This window comes from Nelusetta ayraudi, unplaced genomic scaffold (assembly GCF_046127955.1).
Source record: "Nelusetta ayraudi isolate G7.1 ecotype Tasmania unplaced genomic scaffold, CSIRO-AGI_Nayr_v1 ptg000034l, whole genome shotgun sequence".
Lineage (NCBI taxonomy): Eukaryota > Metazoa > Chordata > Actinopteri > Tetraodontiformes > Monacanthidae > Nelusetta > Nelusetta ayraudi.
In genome coordinates, this window is record NW_027466084.1 from 947,501 (window position 1) to 968,197 (window position 20,697).

At 49.6% G+C, this 20,697-nt stretch overlaps 1 protein-coding gene across 3 annotated transcripts; it reads right to left on the reverse strand.

The window, feature by feature from the left end:
* Nucleotides 1-1,346: 1,346 nt before the first annotated feature.
* Nucleotides 1,347-20,664, reverse strand: rnf216 (ring finger protein 216). Of its 3 annotated transcripts, none has more exons than XM_076032299.1 (17): nucleotides 20,543-20,664; nucleotides 19,693-19,815; nucleotides 18,887-19,020; nucleotides 17,349-18,257; nucleotides 17,187-17,263; nucleotides 15,897-16,005; nucleotides 15,573-15,734; nucleotides 15,374-15,485; nucleotides 15,116-15,255; nucleotides 14,264-14,314; nucleotides 13,219-13,356; nucleotides 12,780-12,928; nucleotides 11,985-12,063; nucleotides 6,392-6,489; nucleotides 4,281-4,503; nucleotides 3,273-3,342; nucleotides 1,347-2,366 (listed from the first exon to the last, which is right to left on the reverse strand). In XM_076032299.1, exons 2-17 carry the CDS (start codon nucleotides 19,757-19,759, stop codon nucleotides 1,870-1,872), a joined length of 3,015 nt encoding a protein of 1,004 aa, XP_075888414.1. In that variant the 5' UTR covers nucleotides 19,760-19,815; nucleotides 20,543-20,664; the 3' UTR covers nucleotides 1,347-1,869. The 3 variants fall into 3 exon arrangements, with proteins under 3 accessions (XP_075888414.1, XP_075888416.1, XP_075888415.1); XM_076032301.1 differs by lacking the exon at nucleotides 20,543-20,664 and adding an exon at nucleotides 20,384-20,517; XM_076032300.1 differs by lacking the exon at nucleotides 20,543-20,664 and adding an exon at nucleotides 20,083-20,339.
* Nucleotides 20,665-20,697: the final 33 nt, after the last annotated feature.

The window sequence follows — 20,697 nt, forward strand, 5'->3', positions numbered from 1 at the left end:
AATGAGCGCTGCAATCTAAAAATCTGACCACTGGATGGCAGAATTTTACACACTGTACCTTTTAACCTCTCACCAACATGTTAAGCTACACATCTTGGACTTGGGGTCAGAACTCTCAAAGGTTCACCTGCATAGATTCCCTGTTTTATGAGGCTTTAATGAATTAGCTCCATTTTAACAATATATATATATATATTTTTTTAGTATTTTTAACTAACTGGACCAAAAAAAAATAACCTTGTGACCTTGTAATCCTTTTCCATGTAGGCGATACTACAGTCCTTGTGTGTGTCTGAGTTAAATATATAACATACATTACTCCATTCATGTTAGTCTTTCTTGGCTGGTGTTGCATCTGATTTACAGCCTTTTTCTGGTGCGTGACTAAACCAATTTGGAACCCTCAAGGCTAAAAACCAGGGGGCTCACTTTGCCACTTTTACAGTCTGCAACGGGCAACGAGATGCTGCGAGTGCTTTATGTGTAGAGAAGTGATTTGTCACACTCGCGGCTCACTCACTCGGCTGAACAAAGGAGCCCCCTTCTCTCCTCCGCATCACAAAGCCCAGTTGTTGCCGCGGCCCCCGATTGGAGGAGAGCATCTGCTCTGTCATGTGACTGGGCCAATCGCCCGAGGGGCTCACTCGTCGTGAGTCAGCCCCTTTTTTTGCAGCATGAAACCAGACAGGAAGAGAGAGAGGGTCGGTGGGGTGGGGTGGTGGATTCAGACACGGTGTGACTGAGCAAGAGACGAGCAGAAAGGTCATAGGAAGAACATACAGAAAATGACAAAATAGAAAAAATGTTTTTTGTAAAAGCAGCTTGGTTTTGGAAGGAAGAGATGAAGACACAACTCACCCCGTTTTAGTATGGCAAAACCAGGCAGCGCTTTTCATCCAGTGCTCAAATAGGCTCATGGCTAACTCGTGATGAGTTAGCCATGAGCTGATATTTTTTGACATATTAGCAAGTCATCAAATAGCTGTATTCATCCGTTTTTCCAGTGTTTTAAGAGTCATTTCGATAAAGAGCTGAACACCGTGGGGCTTCAAGGACACATACTTTGTTGGAACTGCTTTGGTTCATTTTCTTTTTCAATTGACACTAAAGCACACGTTTTCTACATATCCCACGAGGTGGCTCACCAAAACACTCCCTTCGTCTACTCCTGCTACGGCCCCCTCTTGACAAATCTGAGAACCCATGGTGGCCCACCAGTCAAAAGGTTGGCCCAGCTCTGCACTACGCAGCTGTGAATACTATGAAAAATAAAACCCTGCGTCGCTCCGTCACATTCTGACAGTAAAAGCAAGTGGTCGAAAGAGGCAGAGTGTGCGGCGGAAGGATGCGCGCTAACAACTTTATTAGAAAACTGTGTCGTCTCACCATACACAAAAAGATATCAAAGGGAATGCCTTTTCTTTTTTTTAACGTACAGTAAGTATATAAGTAAAATATCTGTATAAACCTCAGGTAAACTTGTGGGTTTTTTTTTTCTTTTCATTTCAATATTCTACGCAAATAATCAGCTCACTTCCAAAATTCGGATGGAAAAAAAAAATTTAACACACGCTTGATACATGATGCAAGAACATCATCCTTTTCTCTCTTTCTTTTAAAAATTCCAAGCCCCCAAAAGAGGAGAGGAAGGCAAAAGTGTCCCGACATTAGATCGTCTGAAGCGCAAACACCCCCACCCCCCGCAACCCTGAAAAAAACAAAGAACAATGTCTGTGCAGCCTTCTGGCAAGAACGACCTGATTGGACGTCGGAAAAGGCACCGAGATGAGAAGCGCGGTGGCGGTGGGCGGAGCCGTGGTGGCGGCGGTGGGTGGGAGATCCAGTCCAGTCACAGTGCGTCTCCTCTCTCTAGAAGCGGCGGTAGTAGCGGTCCGGCGGTCCGTAGTGCATGGGCAGGTCCAGGTTGTAGTCGCGAGGGTGGAGGCCGGGCTCGTTGGCGCCCGCGTGGTGGTGGTGGTGGTGGTGGTGCACGTGGCGGTGGGGGACGCGGCGCTGCAGGAGGTTGTTGTTGTTGTTCAGGGGGAGCAGGTGCTGCAGGGGCGGGACGTAGGGGGCCGGCGCCAGGGGAGGGACGTAGGGGGCCGGCGCCAGCGGCGGGGCCACCATCACCGGCTGGACGGGGGGAAGGTGGGGTTGCGGTGGGGGTGGGTGGGCGGCGGCCGCGGCGGGCTGGTAGCGGGGATGCCCCAGCACGAAGGCCTGCATGGGTGGAGGGAGGCGGAACAGCATGGGGTTGTTGGCTTGGACCTCCGGCTGGGGGGCCGGCTGGGGGTCCACACGGAGCCGCTTGCTGTCGGCGTCCGGCTCCGGCTCCGAGGGCGGGCCGACCCTCTTCCCTGAACTCTCTGGAGGAGCAGGAGCAGGAGGAGGAGGTGGGGGAGGAGGAGGAGGAGTCAACGCTGTTCAGTTTGACTGCAGTTTTCTCTTAAAATTCATAAACTACAATAAACAAAATGCAAGTACACTTCAAATACCTGCATTTTGTGGGATACCAGCAGCAGTTTGCTTTATTATTATTATTATTATTATTATTATTACATATTCTTCTTTACACGCAATGGTACTTAAGACACAGTTCGGACGAGCAAAAGAGTTTTGTTTCACTTTTGTTTTCTTTAGATGCACACAAAACTACCGGGGTCGTCGCGCAATCTTGCAATCCTCGCCGTAGCCAGTCCAACTTTAAGAAATTACATTCATGCAGTAAGTCATAAAATAGCAGTATGTCATGTTTTTCAGTGTTTTACGAGTCATTTCAACAAAGATCCAAGTACGCTGGGGCTTCAAGGACGCAGATTTAGTCGCAACTTTGCTTTTGTCCATTTCCAATCGACATTAAAAAGCACATGCTTTCTACATTATATCCCATAATATATTTTTCCTCCCATGAGGTGGGTCACCAACACACTCCATCCATGCTGCTGCTGCCCCCTCCTCAAACAAGACAAATTTTAGAACCCATTGTGGCCCCACCAATCAGAAACTTTGCCCAGCCCCGCCGGCCTAAACAGCTTCCCCGGGTCAACAATGACGCACCACAAACGCAGGATGCAGCCTCACTACAGCTGCTGTTCAGTGGTGTAAACAAGTCGTGTGAGAGGAAACAACAACAGCAACAGCAGCAGCAGCGGCGGCGTGGGAGGAGAATGAGGCACGTGTCAGCTGGGCGCTGACCGACTCCCCGCAGGTGAGTGTCTGACCTCGGGGGAGGATCAGATTTAGCAGTGATCGGCGAGGCGTTCAGGACCCACCTCCAACCTTCTTGTTGAGCTCCTCTTCGCCCTCCTTCTGGATCTCCTGGATGATTCGCTCATCGTCTTGCTGCAGGAATACGGACAGTGCACGCAAGTTACACAACAGCTGCGTCTGACACCTTTAAATCGATGCTTTAAACAAAAAAAAACGTGCAGGTGGTGGTGGTAACAATGAATATTTCCCCGCCCGAAAACGGAGCAGCTGTGTAATGCCGACTCTGTTGAGATGAGCCATGCGGCTGCTCATTCCAGAAGATGCTTCACAAAATGATTTCATTATTTTTTTTCTCAGCTTTTTATCCCCCACAATATTGGTTTTATTTAGTTTTTTAGTTTTCTTTTTTTTTTTTTAAATATAATTAAAAACGCAGGTATAGTGTTAAGTCATGTGAACTGAATCAACAAGGCTAGGCAAAGTGAAATTACGTCACAGGGTGGCGCTGCGAGGCTACCAGAAGGAGTAGAAGTACACAAAAACCGAGGACCAATCAGAAGAGGCCAAGAACGGCCCTAGCTGGTCAGTTAGCACCATGGATGTATTATCAGAACTGGATACCGGACTGGCAGTATAGCGGCCGATTTTCCCCCAGTGGCCACTTGAGGTACTGCAGCAGAAAAGAACTCCTATGGCCTAAATAGCATTTTTCCCCATAGACCACAATACAATAAAATAAATGCCTTTAAAACAGTCAGAGTAGCCAGAACAGTTCTGATTGGCCAAATAGACCATGTGAGTTACAGGGTGAGCGACTTCATTCAAATGAAAGGGCCGCCATCTTGGACTCTGGAGGCTTGGTTAGCACCGAGGAGCGCTAGCAGGCCATGTGGAATTAAATTGGGCAAACCCATTTCAGGAGACGATTTACAGTTTACTCCAAAGCTAAACAAAGCCACCTTGAGAGAGAGAGGAAATTGTTTGAATGATATTTTTTCAATATTCTCCCCAACGTAGCACTTAAATGCCGTCATGTTCCTGTTCAGGGAGGCCCGGCGTCGGAAGCTCACCGTGGGGTCCGTCCACAGGCAGCACTTGCGGCAGTGGCGGCACTGGGCGCCGGGGGAGCGCGGGTGCTGGCAGAAGTGGTTGTAGCCGGCGATGGGCTCCCGGCACAGGTAGCACATGCAGCCGCCGCAGCGGCACGACATCCGGTTGCAGCCGCCCGACTTGACCAGCCCCGTCCCGCACTTGGCGCACTTCCTCACCCGCGCCGCCGTCATGCGCTCCTCGCTGCGGCACAAGGGACATTGGTTTGTTGTTGTCATGGTCGATTTGTACTCCTGACCTGCTGCTTTGTCAATGGGTCAAACACACTGGAGCACAGTGCACCTCGTCCCGGGGCCTAGGTCACATGACTAACTGGGCCCCAGCTACTGCTTAAAACTAGTCTGCTGGAGCACCAGTCAGTATTGGAAAGTAATCCATTACTAAGTAATCCACGACTGACATTAAACTACAACTACACTGTTGAGTAACAGAGTACAAGTAACTAGATTACTGTAGCAAAACTGGTAATTATAACAGAATTACTGATTAAATTATCAGGTAACGATTTTGTTACTTTTCCAAAATCTTACAATTACTTTAACAATATGGGCTGTGCAAAAGGCGCCAGTGCTGTACATTTGTTCTGTGAAATGTGCAGTTTGTATTCAGAGAGCAAACATTCATTCATGTTAAGAGGACAATATTTGGAATTGCAAAATTTGCACTTTAATAAAGTTCATTCCAAAGCACTGAGTAACTCTTACTTTCTTTTTTTATTAACTAAAGTAATTGGTAAAGTAATTAGTAATGTCATGGTACTTATGAAACAAGGTAGTTAAAAAAAGTAATTAGATTACTTTATTATGGAGTACTCAGTAATCAGTAGTTGCATTACAACACCGACCACAGTCCAATCACCCTCCTCCGCCCTGAAAAGAACCCTCTTTACCAGATGGATGGGTGAGATAAATGTTCAGGGAATCATCATCAATCAAAGCTCCACATAAAGCACCTGAGCGTCCCAGAACCAGATTTAACTTTCGGAATTGGGTCGATCTGCTCAACTCATCTCATCCCAGCCGGGCCGCTTCCTGCGTCTCTCAGCGTGAGGAAGTAAGAGGAGCTCAAAACAGGAAGCGCTGTCGGCAGGCCACCCGCAACCCACAGGAAGCAGCTGGCCTCCCCACTTCCTGCTGGGTCTGTGGTACGGGTGGAAACTGAGCTTTTTGCCCCAGCATGCTGGAGTCCAACCATGCCCTTGGTGCGTGCGTGTTTTTTTTGGTGAGATGAACGACGATAAATGGAGATAGAAAGGAAAGAAATTATAGAGAAACGAAAAAACTCGAGGGGTTGGCTGGTGAGTTTCAAAGGTGAAACTTGTCGGAGTGGTCAAATTTAGATTGCGCGACACCTCACACCTCCACGACGACGACGACGCTTGTGCAACACCTCGGCTGGTTTTGCTTCCCCAGACTGCAGCTGCTGGACGGACGGACGCCCTTTTGACCCCTTCAGCCATTTTGGATCATTTCCTCATATTTCTTTCTCCCCTGCTGCAACATCCAGCCTCCGCTGCAACTTTCATACAGACGCCGGCGGCGTTGCTTTGCCAAGAGTCGTGCAAAAGGGAAAGAATTAATGTGAAAGACAAATAAAAAGATGGCAGAGAGTCCTCAGTCGATTTACAAGGAGCACCTCACGCGGACCTCGTCCCTCTCCAGCACCTGCTGACACGTCCTCCCCACCACAGGTGACCATCCCAATTTTGTGCAATGTCAACAAAAGCTCCCGCATTACACCTTTTGTTTTCTTTTCTTTTTTTACACTGCACCTCGCTCCATCCAGAGAGACTCTGATATCAGACAAAGCCGCCGGGAGAGGCACCGGGAGCCCTCTGTGACCTCACAAAGGGACGGTTGCCAAAAAGTGCACGTCTCGAGGGGGCATTTTCTGAAGACACGGAATGGATTTTCTCCGTTTCGGAAGAGTTCACAGGCGACAGACGCCGTTTGAGGGTTGTTGTTTTTTTTGTTGTTGAATTATCTGGAAGTAATTTGGGGGATTTTTCAAATGAAAAAAGAAAAAAAAAGGAAAGAAAAGACAGGAGAGAGTTGTCGGTCAGCGGACTTACAAGAGGACCCTCATGCGGATCTCGTCCCTCTCCAGCACCTGCTCGCACGTCTTCCCCACGTGCAGCTTCCACTGGACGTGACATTTCCTGCAGCTCTCCTGCGGGAGGTGGGGTGGAGGGAGCGGAGGGGGGAGGGGTGGCGTGAGGTTGGGTGGGGTGAGGATTGTGAGGGAGAAGGGGGAGAAAGAAATTCATCAGAATGTCCACAACATTTATCGCGTTCCGATATGTGCTGAATGAGGAAAACGTGTGTGCATATTTCTGTGTATTGCGAGAGGCGGCCAGCCGCGGCGAGGTGTGGCCGCCCCTGCCAGTGGTGCTGGCTGGCTGGCTGGCTGGCTGGCTGGTGGCGAGTGTGTGCGATTCGCTCGGCGCTGACAGCTCGGTTGCCTAGCAACAGAAGCTCCATCCTCTCTCACGCAGACCTGGGAGGTGTTCAACAGGGTCGCCTCCATTTTTTTTCTTTTCTTTCCTTCGGCAGCCGCCCTCCGCCGCCCACCCGGCTAAGTGGTGCCGCCATTAATATTTGAGCCCACTCATGTAATATTGAGGAGCGTGACATGCGACAGCTGGGGCGGGAGTGCGCGATCCTTAGATCTCGGCACGGGCCCTCCGATTGACCCTTGACCTCGGGGGGGGAGGGGGTGGGGAGGAGGCAGGGGAGGGGGCTGATTGGAGCAAAGGAAAAAAAAAAAAAAAACGAGTCATGGGGGCGACTGTTTTGATTGCAGACGATGCGGCGGCGGCGGAAGATGACAGAAACCCGCTTTGCCCCGGAGAGATCAAACGCATAAAGTTTTATTTAAAAAAAAAAAAAAAAGAAGAGAGAAAAAAATTAGAGTGCAAATAACAGGAACAACCCCTCCCTGATTCCAGCTGCAGGAGGAGGAAAAAAAGAAAAAAAAAACACAGGCACAGGGCTCTCAGGAACAAATGTGTCTCGCACAAAAGCCAGAGGAGGCGGGAGGGAAGCGGGGAGGGGGGGGGGGGGGGGAGAGGAAAGAGGAGGGCGAGTGGTGAAAGATCGCCCCCTAGCGGTGAGCCGGGGAGAGTTCAGGTCTGAGGAGCTGCAGAAAAAAGCAGAGTAGAAATCCTAATAGTGTAATCAGAGGAATGGGGGGCGGGGGGTCTTGAAGGTCACCTGAAGCGCCCCACCCCCCGCCCTCCCCACCTCCTCCACCCTCCGATCCCCCCACCCAAGGGTGACCTGCCCAATTCTGTGCGATTTTAACAAAAGCTCCTGCACTTTGTTCCCCCTCAGCACTTCCTCCCTGCCTCGCTCCATCCAGAGAGACTCCGATGTCAGACCGATGCTCTGCTGTACCGTACCAACACGGCAGCCGGGGGAGAGGCAACGAAAGCCCTCTGTGACATCACAAGAGGGCGTTTTGTGAAAAGATGACATGGACTTTCTCTTATTTCTAAAGGGTTCAGACACTGTTATGTCTGGGACCCCTCAGATGTGACAAAAGTTGTCGGACAGGCCCCCCCCCCCCCCCCGCACGACTCACTCATCACTTCCTTCCACCTTTGCTTTTCCTCACAACCTGTTCCTCCTCTTCTTCCCCCCCCCCCCCCGACTCCCCCACCACACACACACACACACACACACACACACACACACACACACACACACACACACACAAGTGGCACTTCCGTCCGATCCGTCTCTCATTCACACATCTTCCCCACCACACCCCCCGCCCCCCTCCCCTCCTGTGCCGCAGACTGCGGCAGGCAGCCCTTATAAGGCAGCGCGGCCACTCGCCGGGGTCTCTGATTGGGAGGCTGCGAGGGCGCCCGGCGCGTTATTTAACGCGGGGAGGCGGCTCCTGCCGCAATCAAACCGGGGGAGGAGGGACGGGGAGGGGGAGGGAGGGAAAAAGGGTTGGAAGGGGAGCCGCCAGTGTCGAGCAGGAGCAGAGGCTGAGTGCTCAAGCTGCTGGAGACAAGTGTGTAAAGCACCCGTCAACCCGTGTGTGTGTGTGTGTGTGTGTGTGTGTGTGTGTGTGTGTGTGTGTGTGTGTGTGTTGGGGGGGATCATCAATACAAATCTGAACTTTCTTAACATGCAGCATTTGCAGAAATAAAACAAATATTAGACAGGGGGATCTGACATTTTAGGGACCATTAGTGATTATGTATGTATATCTGTATGTATGTGCTCTATACACATACATACAGATATACATAAACTACCAGTCAAAAGGTTGGACACACCTTCTCGTGCCATTTTTTTTTAAAATCTTTATCTTTATAACTTTCTGCACTGCAGACGGATGACATAATATATGAGCAAGATTTATGTAATTATGCAGCAAAGAAAAACACATTATATCAAATATGCTTTTCATGAAAGGTGGCTATTCTGAAGAAATTACACATAAGACATGTTTATTTGGAGTTATTCCATGCTCCCGTTGTTTCCTGCATAATTCCATGTGTGTTCATAGGTCGCTTTGATGCCTTCAGTGAGAAAACTGCAACGTCAATGGTCGTGAGAATGAACGAAAAGAAAAAAGACATTAAATTAGATTTGACTGGTAGTCTATATATATATATATATATAAATATATGTAGCTTTTTGAAAAAATATATCACCCCCTTAAAATTTAACTTTGAGGCCTTCAGGGTGTCTCATTGGTTAGTCGAAGGGGGCGGGGGGGGTTTGCACCCCTAAGCCCCCCTGTATTTCACACACTGAGTCTCTCTCTCTCTCTCTCTCTCTCTCACTCTCTCTCTCTCTCTCTCTGAGGAAAGGAAACGGCAGCGCAAAGGGCGCGGAAGAAAAAGCGGGCGGGGCCCGAGTGTCCTCATGGCCACATGTGGAACACATTAGCGCGCGTGCGTTTTGCAGACGGAGCCTGGGGGAGGGGGAGGGAGAGGGGGAAGGATGGAAGGGTGGGTGGGGGAGGAGGAGAATCTGGGTCAGACTTCATCTGAACCACGTTTGAAATGGACGCGGCCGACCAGTCAGAGGCCAGCACGGGGGGAGTGGACGGCGAGGTCAGCCAATGAGGCAGGGGTCTGAGCCGGGAGGGGGCATGGGAGGGAGAGGGCATGGGAGGGAGAGGGAGAGGGAGAGGGAGAGCGGGTTTGGTGGAAGTGTGTCAGTTACATAATGAGGCCCCTCCCTGCAGGGGGGGGGGGAGCGAGTGGGCGGGACGGATGGGTGGGTGGATGGATGGATGGAAGGCGGGGAAGTGCAACATCTTCCACTGCACTCCAGTGACCGCACTGGCCAGCGGCTACACGCGCGCGCGCTAGCGCTAACGCTGGTCTTTGACATAATTCTGATCTTGTGACTCAAGACATTTGTTGTTGACTTGAAGGGGTTTTCCGCGACCACGAGGGAACACACGCGCCACATTGTGGGAGTTTGTCCTTAGCAGAGGCTCCCTTAATAAGCGACGCCTGCATTTGAACTTTTCTGTCAGAGCGTTGGGCGTGTTTGAGCGCGCGCGTCCGCGTGTGCGACAGGGTGTAGCCTGCTGCTGCTGCTGCTGCCGCCGCCGCTGCAGAACCAGAGGCTGAGGCAGATTATGTGCGCGTGCTACAGAGAGCGACACAGTGAGTCTCTGGCGCCACCTACTGGACGACTGAAGGAAGGGACGATGTGGAGCCGTTTCACAATAGGGAAACGCCGCTTTTAGGGACTTTCCAGACGTTTTTAAATGGTGGTGTGGGTGTTGGCAAAGATGGGACGGCAGGAATGATCGATGAAGGACATTTATAGGGACCGGCCTCGTCCCACAGTCCAAAAACATGCATGTGAGGTGAATTGGGAACTGTAGGTGTGTGTGTGTGTGTGTGTGTGTGAGCGAATGGTCGTGTGACTCTCTTTGGCACTGCGATGAAGTGGCCACTTGTCCAGGGTGTCACCCTGCCTTCACCCTGCGACAGCTGGGAAAAGCCTCCAACAGACCCCTCAAGCCTGACTGCAGGAAGAAGCAGGTATAGAAAATGAATGGACGGACGAATGGACGGACGGACGGACGGACGGACGGACGGACGGACATTTTAAAGGGATAACTGAAATCCCTGCAAATCATGACGCAATACTAGGGGTGGGAATCGGTAGGTACCAGACGATTCCATTCAATTTCGATTCAGAAGACTACGGTGCAATTAATCGCGATTAATCAAGAATCACGATTTATCACGATTCATAGAAATATTTATATATACATATATATATATATATACACACATTAAATTTGTGAATCGATTCTCAATTGGCAACGTCATAATTGCGATTAATCGAAGAATCTATTTTTTTTCCCCCCACCCCTACGCTATACCACAAAAAAAAACACGTTTCACAAGACAAACAAAACACTTCCATCGGTGTTTACTGCGCTCCCAGAACTGAAGGGACGGTGGGAACATATGAAGGCTTGTTTGCCTGTCTGTGTGTGTGTGTGTTTGTGTGCGTAGGGGAGTGAGACAGGAACAAAGAGTGCAAATCAAGAGACAGAAAGGAGGGTTTCTTGTTTTGCGAGCGTGTGGGAGCATCAGCGCTATCGTGTGTGTGTGTGTGCGTGTGTGTGCGCGCGCGCGCGCTATCGTTCCTGGCAGATAGTGAACTTTTCAAGTCTGGAATGTGTGCGACGGCCTCGGCAGACGCGAAGCCTCCCCTCCGGATGGAATTCCTCAGACGGAGGGAGGACGAGGAGGCGTCCAGATAAGAGGCGGGGAGACGGAGGTGGCGATCTCCCCACAGGGAACCACTTCACCGCCACCGCCAAACATTCCATCCGTCAGCCCTGCGGAGCTTTACCGCAGCCTCTCCGGGGCAGGCATGGGCAAACTACGGCCCGGGGGAGGGCCCATTTGCGGCCCGTGAAGCCTTTTGATAAGGCCCGTCGAACTTGAAGTATTGATATTACCAGTAAGTAGGTCATAAAATAGCCGTATCACATCCATTTGGAGAGTCGTTTCGATAAAGAGCGAAATACCGTGGGGCTTCAAAGACACTGGCAGCGTTTCCATTGCCCCTAGAATTACGCACAAAACCTGAAACATCGCAATAAAAATGGAAACACGTCGAAAACGTCGAAAAATCTCTCAAATACGGCTAAAAGGTTTTGACGCTCTCATGGGGTGGTTTTTCCAGGCGTATCCATATCCAGGTATATCGCAAAAGTGTCTGGAAAGACTTTTTTCGCATTTACGCGTCACCGGACGTGACGTCCGGGGGTCACGTGACCAGTTCACGTCAAGTGAAAATGGGGCGTTACGTTTGTGGACGGAGGAGGAGACACAATATATTTTTTACAGGTAATCAAAGAGAAAACCATTCTTGACCGCAAACAAAAAATCTTGCGGGATGAAATTTTACGAGAATTACGGCTGATGCGCTTCACACAACTGAATGGGGGAAAAAAAGCGAAATTTGCGAGAAAAAAAAAAAAAAAAACTGTCATGGAAACGCAGCTACTGATTTTGTTGTGACTTTGCTTTTGTTCATTGTCAATTGACCCTAAAGCACATGTTTTGTACATATCCCATGATATATTTATATATTCGCTTGGGCGAACCCTGGGAACCGGAAGATGTTTCGATGAAAAAAAAAAAAAAAAAGAGGACTGACCTTGCGGCAGCGGGGGTTGGGACAGCTGAACAGAGACCTGTCCTTGTCCAACAAGGCCGGCAGGTTGCAGAATGGACACCTGCGAAGGAGAAAACAGGGAGAGGGGTTGGGAGGATTAGAAGCGCCAGATAATGCTGCATTAAGAATCCACTGCTGGGGTGGGGAGAACAGCCTTCGTTTAATACAACTAAAGAGTCAGCCAAAATAATGTATACACATATCAGGACAAAAGAAATGTGCATAAATATTTCGATGGCAAATTTATTCAGACATCACAAGATGAATCCACGTGACCTTTGGCCTCTACAATGACAAGAGGCGACCAAAGTGGTGGCCAAAACGTTTCATTTTTTTTGTATCGGCACTTCTATACACGCAGACATCTCTTTCAAAGTTGCATCAAGTGACGATACCGCTGCGTACCGTTGTGCCATGTTTCCCCTAAAGGTGGCGCTACCCTCATGAATGTCACATCAACAAGTACAGGTGTTGAGCAGTTCAACTTACACATAAATGTCTGGAAGCCAATGGCCAACAGAGAGGCCAAATGTCACTTGTATTACTCTTGTCAAGTCTGAATAATTTGACATTGAAATATTTATGCAGGGTTTTCCGATGTGTGTAATACATTATTATGGCTAACTATGTATTGTCAAAGCCCAAAGGAAAGAATAAATAAATAAACACACACACACACACACACACACACACACACACACACACACACACACACACACACACACACACACACACACACACACACACACACACACACACACACACACACACACGTACCGAACAAGTTCATCGGCGCAAGAGGAGGCGACCGCCTCCTCCGCCTGCCTCTCGTAATACTTGCACAGGATGTTCTCGGGCAGAACCTTCTCCAGCTCGCACGCGGGGTAGGAGCACAGGCAGCCGCCGTACATGCAGCTCAGCTCCAACTGCAACACACACACACACACACAAACACACATTCAAATTCATGTAATCACGATGGCAGAAAACTCCTGAACGAATCTGATGCAGAGTGCGATGCACCTTGCAAAAAAAACAAAAAAACAAACAAAAAAACAACCTACCACAAATACTTTTGTTGTAAATAGAAAAAAAATGCCAAAAACTTATTATATGTGCAGTTCGACGGCAGCCACTTTTGACAGCAACAATCGTAGAGGAGACACTTCAAGAGAGACGACCACTCGATGGCGCTGCTGCGCGTCTAATGACGAACCTTCCCGGTGCCGAACACGGCCTCCTGAGCGTATCTGACCAGGCACTCCTTGCAGAAGAGGTGGCCGTCGGAGCACTGCGTCATCTTCTCGAAGGCAAACTCGCCGAAGCAGCAGCCGCACTCGATCAGCTGGCCGTCCTGGAAACGACACCAAGCAAACAAAACAGAAGATAGGAATCGTTCCAATAAAATGGTTCTGCTTAAATGCCCTCGTTTGGTGATGGAACGCCGCTGTGCTGTATCACGCTAACGCTCAGTCCTCAAGACTCCAGGACGACGTCCCTCGCCGCACGACTGCACGAATTTAGCTTTCTCATTTTGTCTTAGGAACAGTAAACAACAAAATAATTTCCACTGGTGTGTGCGTCTCTGATGCTGCAAAACCTTTTCGAACACACACACAAAAAAAATTAAGTGTGCAACGTTTGAAGATTTTTGAAGAAGAAACAGCGACATCGAGTGGTGGCATTTTAGATTGCAGCCTCTTTCACTGTCCCTGCCCCTCCTCAGCTGGCCTCCTCAGCTGGCCTCCGCACCCAAAGCTGGACTCCTCGTCCACCTTCTTCTTTGGTGGTTTACTGCTCCGTGGGAGTTGCAGTTCTACGTGCACACTATCCAACTCAATTCAACGATTTAAGGACTACATTTCCTGGTTCAAATTAATTTCACGATAAACATGTTGACTAACTGTCCACCCGGGTGTGCTACGGAATTTTTCTTTGTGCTGCTAAAATTTTTTAGCTTGCTAGCACGAGTGCTACCACTTAAAAAAAAGTAAGCGCCCAGCCCTGGTTTACCAAAATAAAAATCATACATCAGGCCAAATATTCCAAACTGAACCTTCTATGACCATAAAAGGGAAATTTTGTCCAGAATTTTTTATTTTTTTATTTTTTCAATTCCCGTAATGCCAACTTTTAGCATCTCACCCGCAATGTTTTGGGAGTTGCGTATTGTATGTCTCCATGTTAACCACGACCGGCCAGTTCTGATCAGGTGTTGCATAAAATACTGAGCAAAACGAGGCCATCACCGAGCTCCCTACCTGCTTGTACTCGTCCTCGTTGACCTTCAGAGCCAGCAGGAAGTCCTCGTGCTGCACGGGGAGTGAGGACGCAAACAAAACAATCGTTAGGCGCTTCATCTGCATGATCACATAGCAAACAGCAAAACAAACTGCTGCTGCTGCTGCTGCTGCTGCTGACTCATTCAACCCATTTCTGGCAGGTGCGAACGCATCGCGCCCAGATACTCGAAATACATTTAACGGATACTGGCTTTAAATGAGGCTTCTGTTTGACGATGGCTGTGAGGGACCCGGTGACGTTCGTGTTCGTCGGTGTGTTGCGGACTTGACGACACCAGACGAGGACACATATCAATGATCCGATTTCCTTGAGTTCGTGGCATAATTACAAATAACGTTTCACAGCACTGCAGCCGATCAGGCTGTTTCTTCCAACCTATGATGTACGATTATGCTGACTCAAGGTTTTTTTGTTTTGTTTTTTAAGCATCTGAGAGAGAATTTGACCCCGTTTAAACTGATGGGAGGCAAAATAAAGATTCATAAAATAAGGCAACGTTTCATAAAATTGAAAGATTGATAGTTTTCAAGTTATGTTGTGAGTCATTCTGTTTGTCCCACCCTCCCATGTGCACACATGAGCTGAGTCAGACCATGGAAGAAGAAAAAAAGAAAAGCCATCATCATAGTTTGCGATGCAGCTTCCATTGGTGATATATATAGAAATAAACATTTCCCCTAAACGCTCAGGTTTTCATTACTGTATAACTTTCCATGTAACATAAACAGAATGCAAAGAAATGGAGAAAAAAAATAGAAAAGAGATTCTAATTTCTGCACCACAAAAAAGCAAAAGCAGGCGGTCGGTACCTCGGCCCACTCCTTGGCCTTCTGCTGATAGAAGGAGATCTCCTTCTGCAGGGAGGCGTCCAGGGTGTTGTCCGGATACATTCGACAGTACCGCCGGTCGTTCTCCAAGAAGTACATCCTCTTGTCGAACTTCACTGAGCCTGCTCGGGCAGCAGACAAGCAAGTCAGGGGAGGAGAACGAGGAGGAAAATTCACTTTAGGATTTAATTAAAGAGCAATCGAGGTTTACAGCCTGGAAAGCGGGGAAGCTTTGCACACCTTGCTCAAAGTGGAAATCGATGTAGCAGCGCTGATCGGACGACCTGCACCGCCTCCTTTTCCCTGAGTGGTCCCGCGATTCCTGCCACTTCTTCATCGCCTCGCATAAGGCCTGGCAGGGGGGGGGGGGCGACAGTGGGAATGAGACCGGAGGGAGGGGGGGTTGGAGGGCAACCCTCCGGGACGTGCCTCAGCGTACCTTGCGCGTGATTGCATAGTGTCCCTTCAGGGCGTTGAGAGCCCACTTGATGTCCTGATGGCTGAGCATGCGGAAGACGCCCATGAGCAGGTCGGCCGCCTGCGTGACGGCCTCGTGCCCCGCCTTGTCCAGCTTGGAGAAGTCAAACAGGTCTTCCGTGACCTGCGGAGACGAGGAGACGCGGCGCCGTGGTGCGTTGGAAACGGGAGGACACACACACACACACACACACACACACACACACACACACACACACACACACACACACACACACACACACACACACACACACACACACACACACACACACACACACACACACACCTCAGTCTCCGGCTCTCCGGGGTCCAGCAGGATATTGGTGGCGGCCGTAGCCGCCGCTTCCGTCTCCCTCCTGACCAAGTCGGGACTCTCCAGCAGAAGGTTGCAAATACTGGAAGCGCGGTACAGTGAGAGAGAGCAGCATGTCAACAGCACAGAAAAGCCTCATATGCATCTGCAGGAAAAATTCAAGTTTAGAATTAATTTTTTTTTTCCTCTGTTCTCGACACCAGGGGTCACCAAGAGCTGCTTCACGGGCACTGAGTCATATGCAGGGCAACCAGTTTGCAACACTCCACTGAAATACCAAACCTATTAGTTTATATATTGTTATTAATGATACTCATCTATGTGAAGACGCCGATCACGTAAACGACTTCTCGATATTTATCAACAGTGACTTAACCAGGTTGGATAAAACTGATTTTTGGACGCAGCTGGACGAGTTGTGCTATTTTTCAGACAGGCCTCCGGGGGGAGCCACTGATACGGTCCTAAGGGGCGACCTGGTGACCGCTGCTCTACTGTGTGCGGAAACGAAAGTGAATGCATTACAGCTAAATAACGTCAATGAGAAAATTAAATGTACATTACAAAAAAGAAAGAAAATGTGTTTGTTTTTTTTACAAGGACAAAACTCAGACAGAACCCTGAAAGCTATTTTGTATTACATTTAAATTAAACTTTTTATATTATTTTACATACTCTCAAGCATACTGCTTTAAGTGGCCCAATAAATGCATTAAAACAAATTTATCCTAGAAAGATAAAAACGGTTGTCCACCTTCTATCGTGTCTAGTAAATAAATTACTGGTGTAAATAATCATTTTTGAATTGAATTGTGTGCCCTGCAAAATAAATGCACAACATTTTCCCTATAAATATACATATACTTTAAAATCCCTTTTTAAAAAAAAAGAAAAAGAAAAAAGGAAACTGCCCCCAAAGCCGCAACCCAATCAAAACAGCTCCCACTTTTGGGGTTGCGACCCACCAGTTGAGAAACACTGATCTAGAAAAGATTTTTTTTTAAATAATTGCGTTTACACTTAAAATCAATTCATCTGGAGTCAATCTAGAATTACAAATAAACAAGAAGAAAAGAACACAGCATTAACCTGCTCACTGCTAAGAAATAACAAAGACAAACAGGCCCAGTGATGAAGGGCGGAGAAACTGGGTGTGGATGAATGCTCTTCATTCATCCACACATGCGGTTGCGTGTGTGCGTGTGTGTGTGTGTGTGTGTGTGTGTGTGTGTGTGCGTGTGTCTCTGCCGTCTGTCGTCTTACACATTCAAGTCGGTGGTGTTGTTCTTGCGGATGAGCTGGGCGACGCAGGCCTCCGGGACGTCCGGGAAGAGATCCAGCTGTGGAGCAGCGCAAGAGGAGCGACGCTTAAAAACCTCCAGCGGAACCGACCGGCGCGCCGCTCGCTACGCCTGGATTACTCACCACGCTGGAGATCAGCCCGCGGACGTGGGGCGGCGGCTCGTCCGAGGGCCCCGGCCGGGCGTCGTCTGCTTGCGCGGCGGCGCCACCTGGTGGTCTGGCTCCTTCTGCGGCCGGGTGGCCGTCCCCTCTGTCGGCAGGGGCCGGGGCTGCGGGCGCTGGGGGGTTGCTGGGTAACCTGTTAGAGGCGGATGGTGCCGAGGTGGAGGTGGAGGTGGAGGGCGCCCCCTGGTGGGGGGCAGGTACCAGGACGCTCGCGACGGACGCTTGGCTCCCTATGATTAATTGGTGGCCCGCACCCAGGGGTCCGAGTATGTCCGGCGCTGCGGCGGCGGTGGCGGTGGCGGTGGCGGCGGTCGCCCAGAGGGGTTCGGGGGCCTGGGCCAGGGGCTGCAGATCCAACACCAGGACGTTCCCGTTGGTGCGGGCGAGCACCTGGGGGCCGGTTACCAGGGTGGGTGCACGCAGGATGGGCTGCAGGGGGGCCACGCCCGGCTCTGCGCCACCCTCAGGTTCGCCCCTGGCGCTGGCGGCGGAAGACTGAGCGCCAGAGGAGGGGCCTGCCGCCTGGGGGAGGGGAGGCCCGTGCGAAGGAGTCCTGGACGTGGAGGCGGTGGCCGAGGTAGAGGGGCTCCGGGTCGGCGAGAGTCTGTGCAGGTCGGCGCTGGGCTTGGGCTGAGGCTCCACCTGCACGATGAAGTGGCCGCTGGTACTCGGCGCCGCGTGTATGGGTTCCCTGATGAGGAAGCTTCTGGAGGTAGAGGGGGTGGAGGCAGCGTGTATAGGGAGCAAACCGGAGGCCAGGTTGCTGCTGCTGCTGCTGCTGCTGCCGCCGGCGCCTTGGAGGGTGCGGGAAGCACAGCTCCACTTGGCCGCTGGCCGGATCAGGCGTCTGTGAGCGGGAGGAGGAGGCTGCAGGACAACGAGGTGTGGGTGGGTGGGGGGGGGGAGAAAGAATAACGAGCGTTACTCATGTTAGGATGTTTGCTAACCGTGTAACTGAAACGCTCGCCGGGCCGAAACAGAGAAGGACACGCATCTGTTGTCACTGCTTTTATATTTGGATGGATTGTGATGAGAAACAGTGACATCTAGGGGTCAGATTTTAGATTGCAGCGCTATTGTAACACTCCCCCTCCCGAGCTTGCCAGTTAACTACAGTGGCCTTCGCACACAAACCTGGGCGTCCACCCTAAATGCGAAGCGCGTTGTCAGATGACCTGGATTGTCCACACCAGGCTTCCTTAGAAACATGATGGTAGAAGATGGCAGCTAACTGGGAGCAAGAGCCTTGCTATATGTATATTCTTATATATAAATATATAAGAACCGTTCTATGGGTAGAAAAACCAAATTACTTTTATTGCACTGTGAGTAAACACTTTTATTAATGTATTTATGGGCGGTTTATTAAGCTTTTATCAATACAAAAATGATAAATTAGGCCAAATTTTACACGCAGTGGACCTTTAAATCTCACAGGGAAGTCACACGGGGGCCACTGTGAAGCCTGAGGAGCGACAAAGGCGAAGAGTTACTACCTCCAGTATGGCAATGTCATCGTCGTCGGCGTCATCGGGAACCAAAACGGGGCTTCTGGGAACTAAATTCCCGGGCTCCTCGTCAGAGTCGTCGGAGATGGTGATGAGCTCGCTCTTGCGGCGGCCTCGCGAGCCTGCAAGGAAATAATGCATGCACTCCATTGCGAAATTGCTGCAATAAAATGTTGTAACATTGTTCCCTTTTTTTTTTTTTTTTTTTTTAATCTTTAACTTTCGGCCTGATTTTTTTTTCTGCTAAAAAAAACAACAAAAAAAAACAATCGCAATCAATCCAAGCTGGATGCCTTTCGTTGATAAATTTGCGTCAATAAAATTCTGACAAGCATCTCCAAAAGCAAAACATTTTGTGGACGTAACTTCGGAAGTCAGCGTGTTCAACAACTGAAGGTACTTTAAGGTTGCTCTGAGCCCCTGTAATTAAGATCCCCGGGGCTTAAATCCAAGCCAATAAAATCTCCCAGGCAGCCAGGATCAAGAGGAGAGCGGAACACTGCTTTTAAGGCTAATTCAACCAGCTGTGCCATTGGGGGGGAAAAAGCAGCAGCTTCAAGAACTATCAGAATTAAAGCCTTTATTGTCATTGTAGACTTCAGAAAAGAATACAATTCAGAGTACAAAAAAGTAAAAAGCAGCGTCCTAAAGTGACTTTATGGGACGTGTCACATGTTCAGATCGGCTTACTTGTAAAGTAGAAGTACTGAGAGAGAGAGAGAGAGAGAGAGAGAGAGAGAGAGAGAGAGAGAGAGAGAGAGAAAGCGTACAAGTGAGTCTAAGTTCGGCCTTACTTTGGCTGCGGTGGACGTTGAAGCTCGCCAGGTGAATGACGTCGTCGTCGCTGCCTCCATCCGCCATGGCGAAGCAGCGCGAGGCCCACCGGGAACCAGTTGACACGCTCACCACTGGGCCATCTAGCACACACACACACACACACACACACACACACACACACACACACGCACACACACACACACAGCAGAACTTTACCCAGTGTCAAACACTCCACCACCTGGCGAGAGTAATCAACAACAAAAAAAACAAGCAACTAGCAACTAAAGACAAAAAAAGAACAACATGGTCGCGCGATTTAATCGGGAGCTCCCAAAACAATTGGCCGCGACTTTGTTGTCCCTGTTTACATCATCAAATTGGAGATAAAGAAGGCGAAGCAATCTAACCTGACACACAAAAATGTGGGGAGGAAATAGCTCAACCGTCTCGTCGGCCAGTCGCCCGAGTTCTGATCAATTTATCGTCACAACACACGAATTATTTACACGTTGCTGCAACACAGCAGGCTGTAACAATGCATGACGCTAACGAGATAGCAGTGCTGTTTAAAAGGAGGGGAAAGACACGTGACGTTCGCCGTCTTGGCGTTGGCTTTGAGGTTGCGTGGCCATTAAAAACGTTCGTTTCAAAAAAACACCCAAACAAACGGCACGCGATCATTTCCGGGTACACAGACGCAAAACAAACCAGAGTTCTTGGCTCAGCTAATGGAATTAGCTTTCAGGGTGCATAGCTAGCTCGCTGCCTGCTCCCATAGTTTGGACCACTCCAGTGATGATCTGCGAGCACGACAGCGTGCAATGTCAGAGCTTCGCACGGAAACGTGCGTGCAGATTTGCCCCGTACCTCAACTTGGTGGTGGGAACCAGCTACAAAAACAAAAACACCTCCTTATTATACTGACAATCCGTGAAGAACGATGTCCTCCGCCAAAACAAGAAACGTCACGTCAGACGTTATGACCGTTAACTGCAACGTCAAGGCCGCGGTGCCCAGTGGGA

Coding starts and splice junctions, on each gene's coding strand:
- rnf216 (XM_076032299.1), bottom strand. CDS start 19,759: ATGGCGGATGGAGGCAGCGACGACGACGTCATTCACCTGGCGAGCTTC. Junction 15,735..15,896: donor CCGGAGAGCCGGAGACTGAG/GTGTGTGTGTGT, acceptor TCGTCTCCGCAG/GTCACGGAAGACCTGTTTGA. Junction 12,929..13,218: donor CCGTGTTCGGCACCGGGAAG/GTTCGTCATTAG, acceptor TGTGTGTTGCAG/TTGGAGCTGAGCTGCATGTA.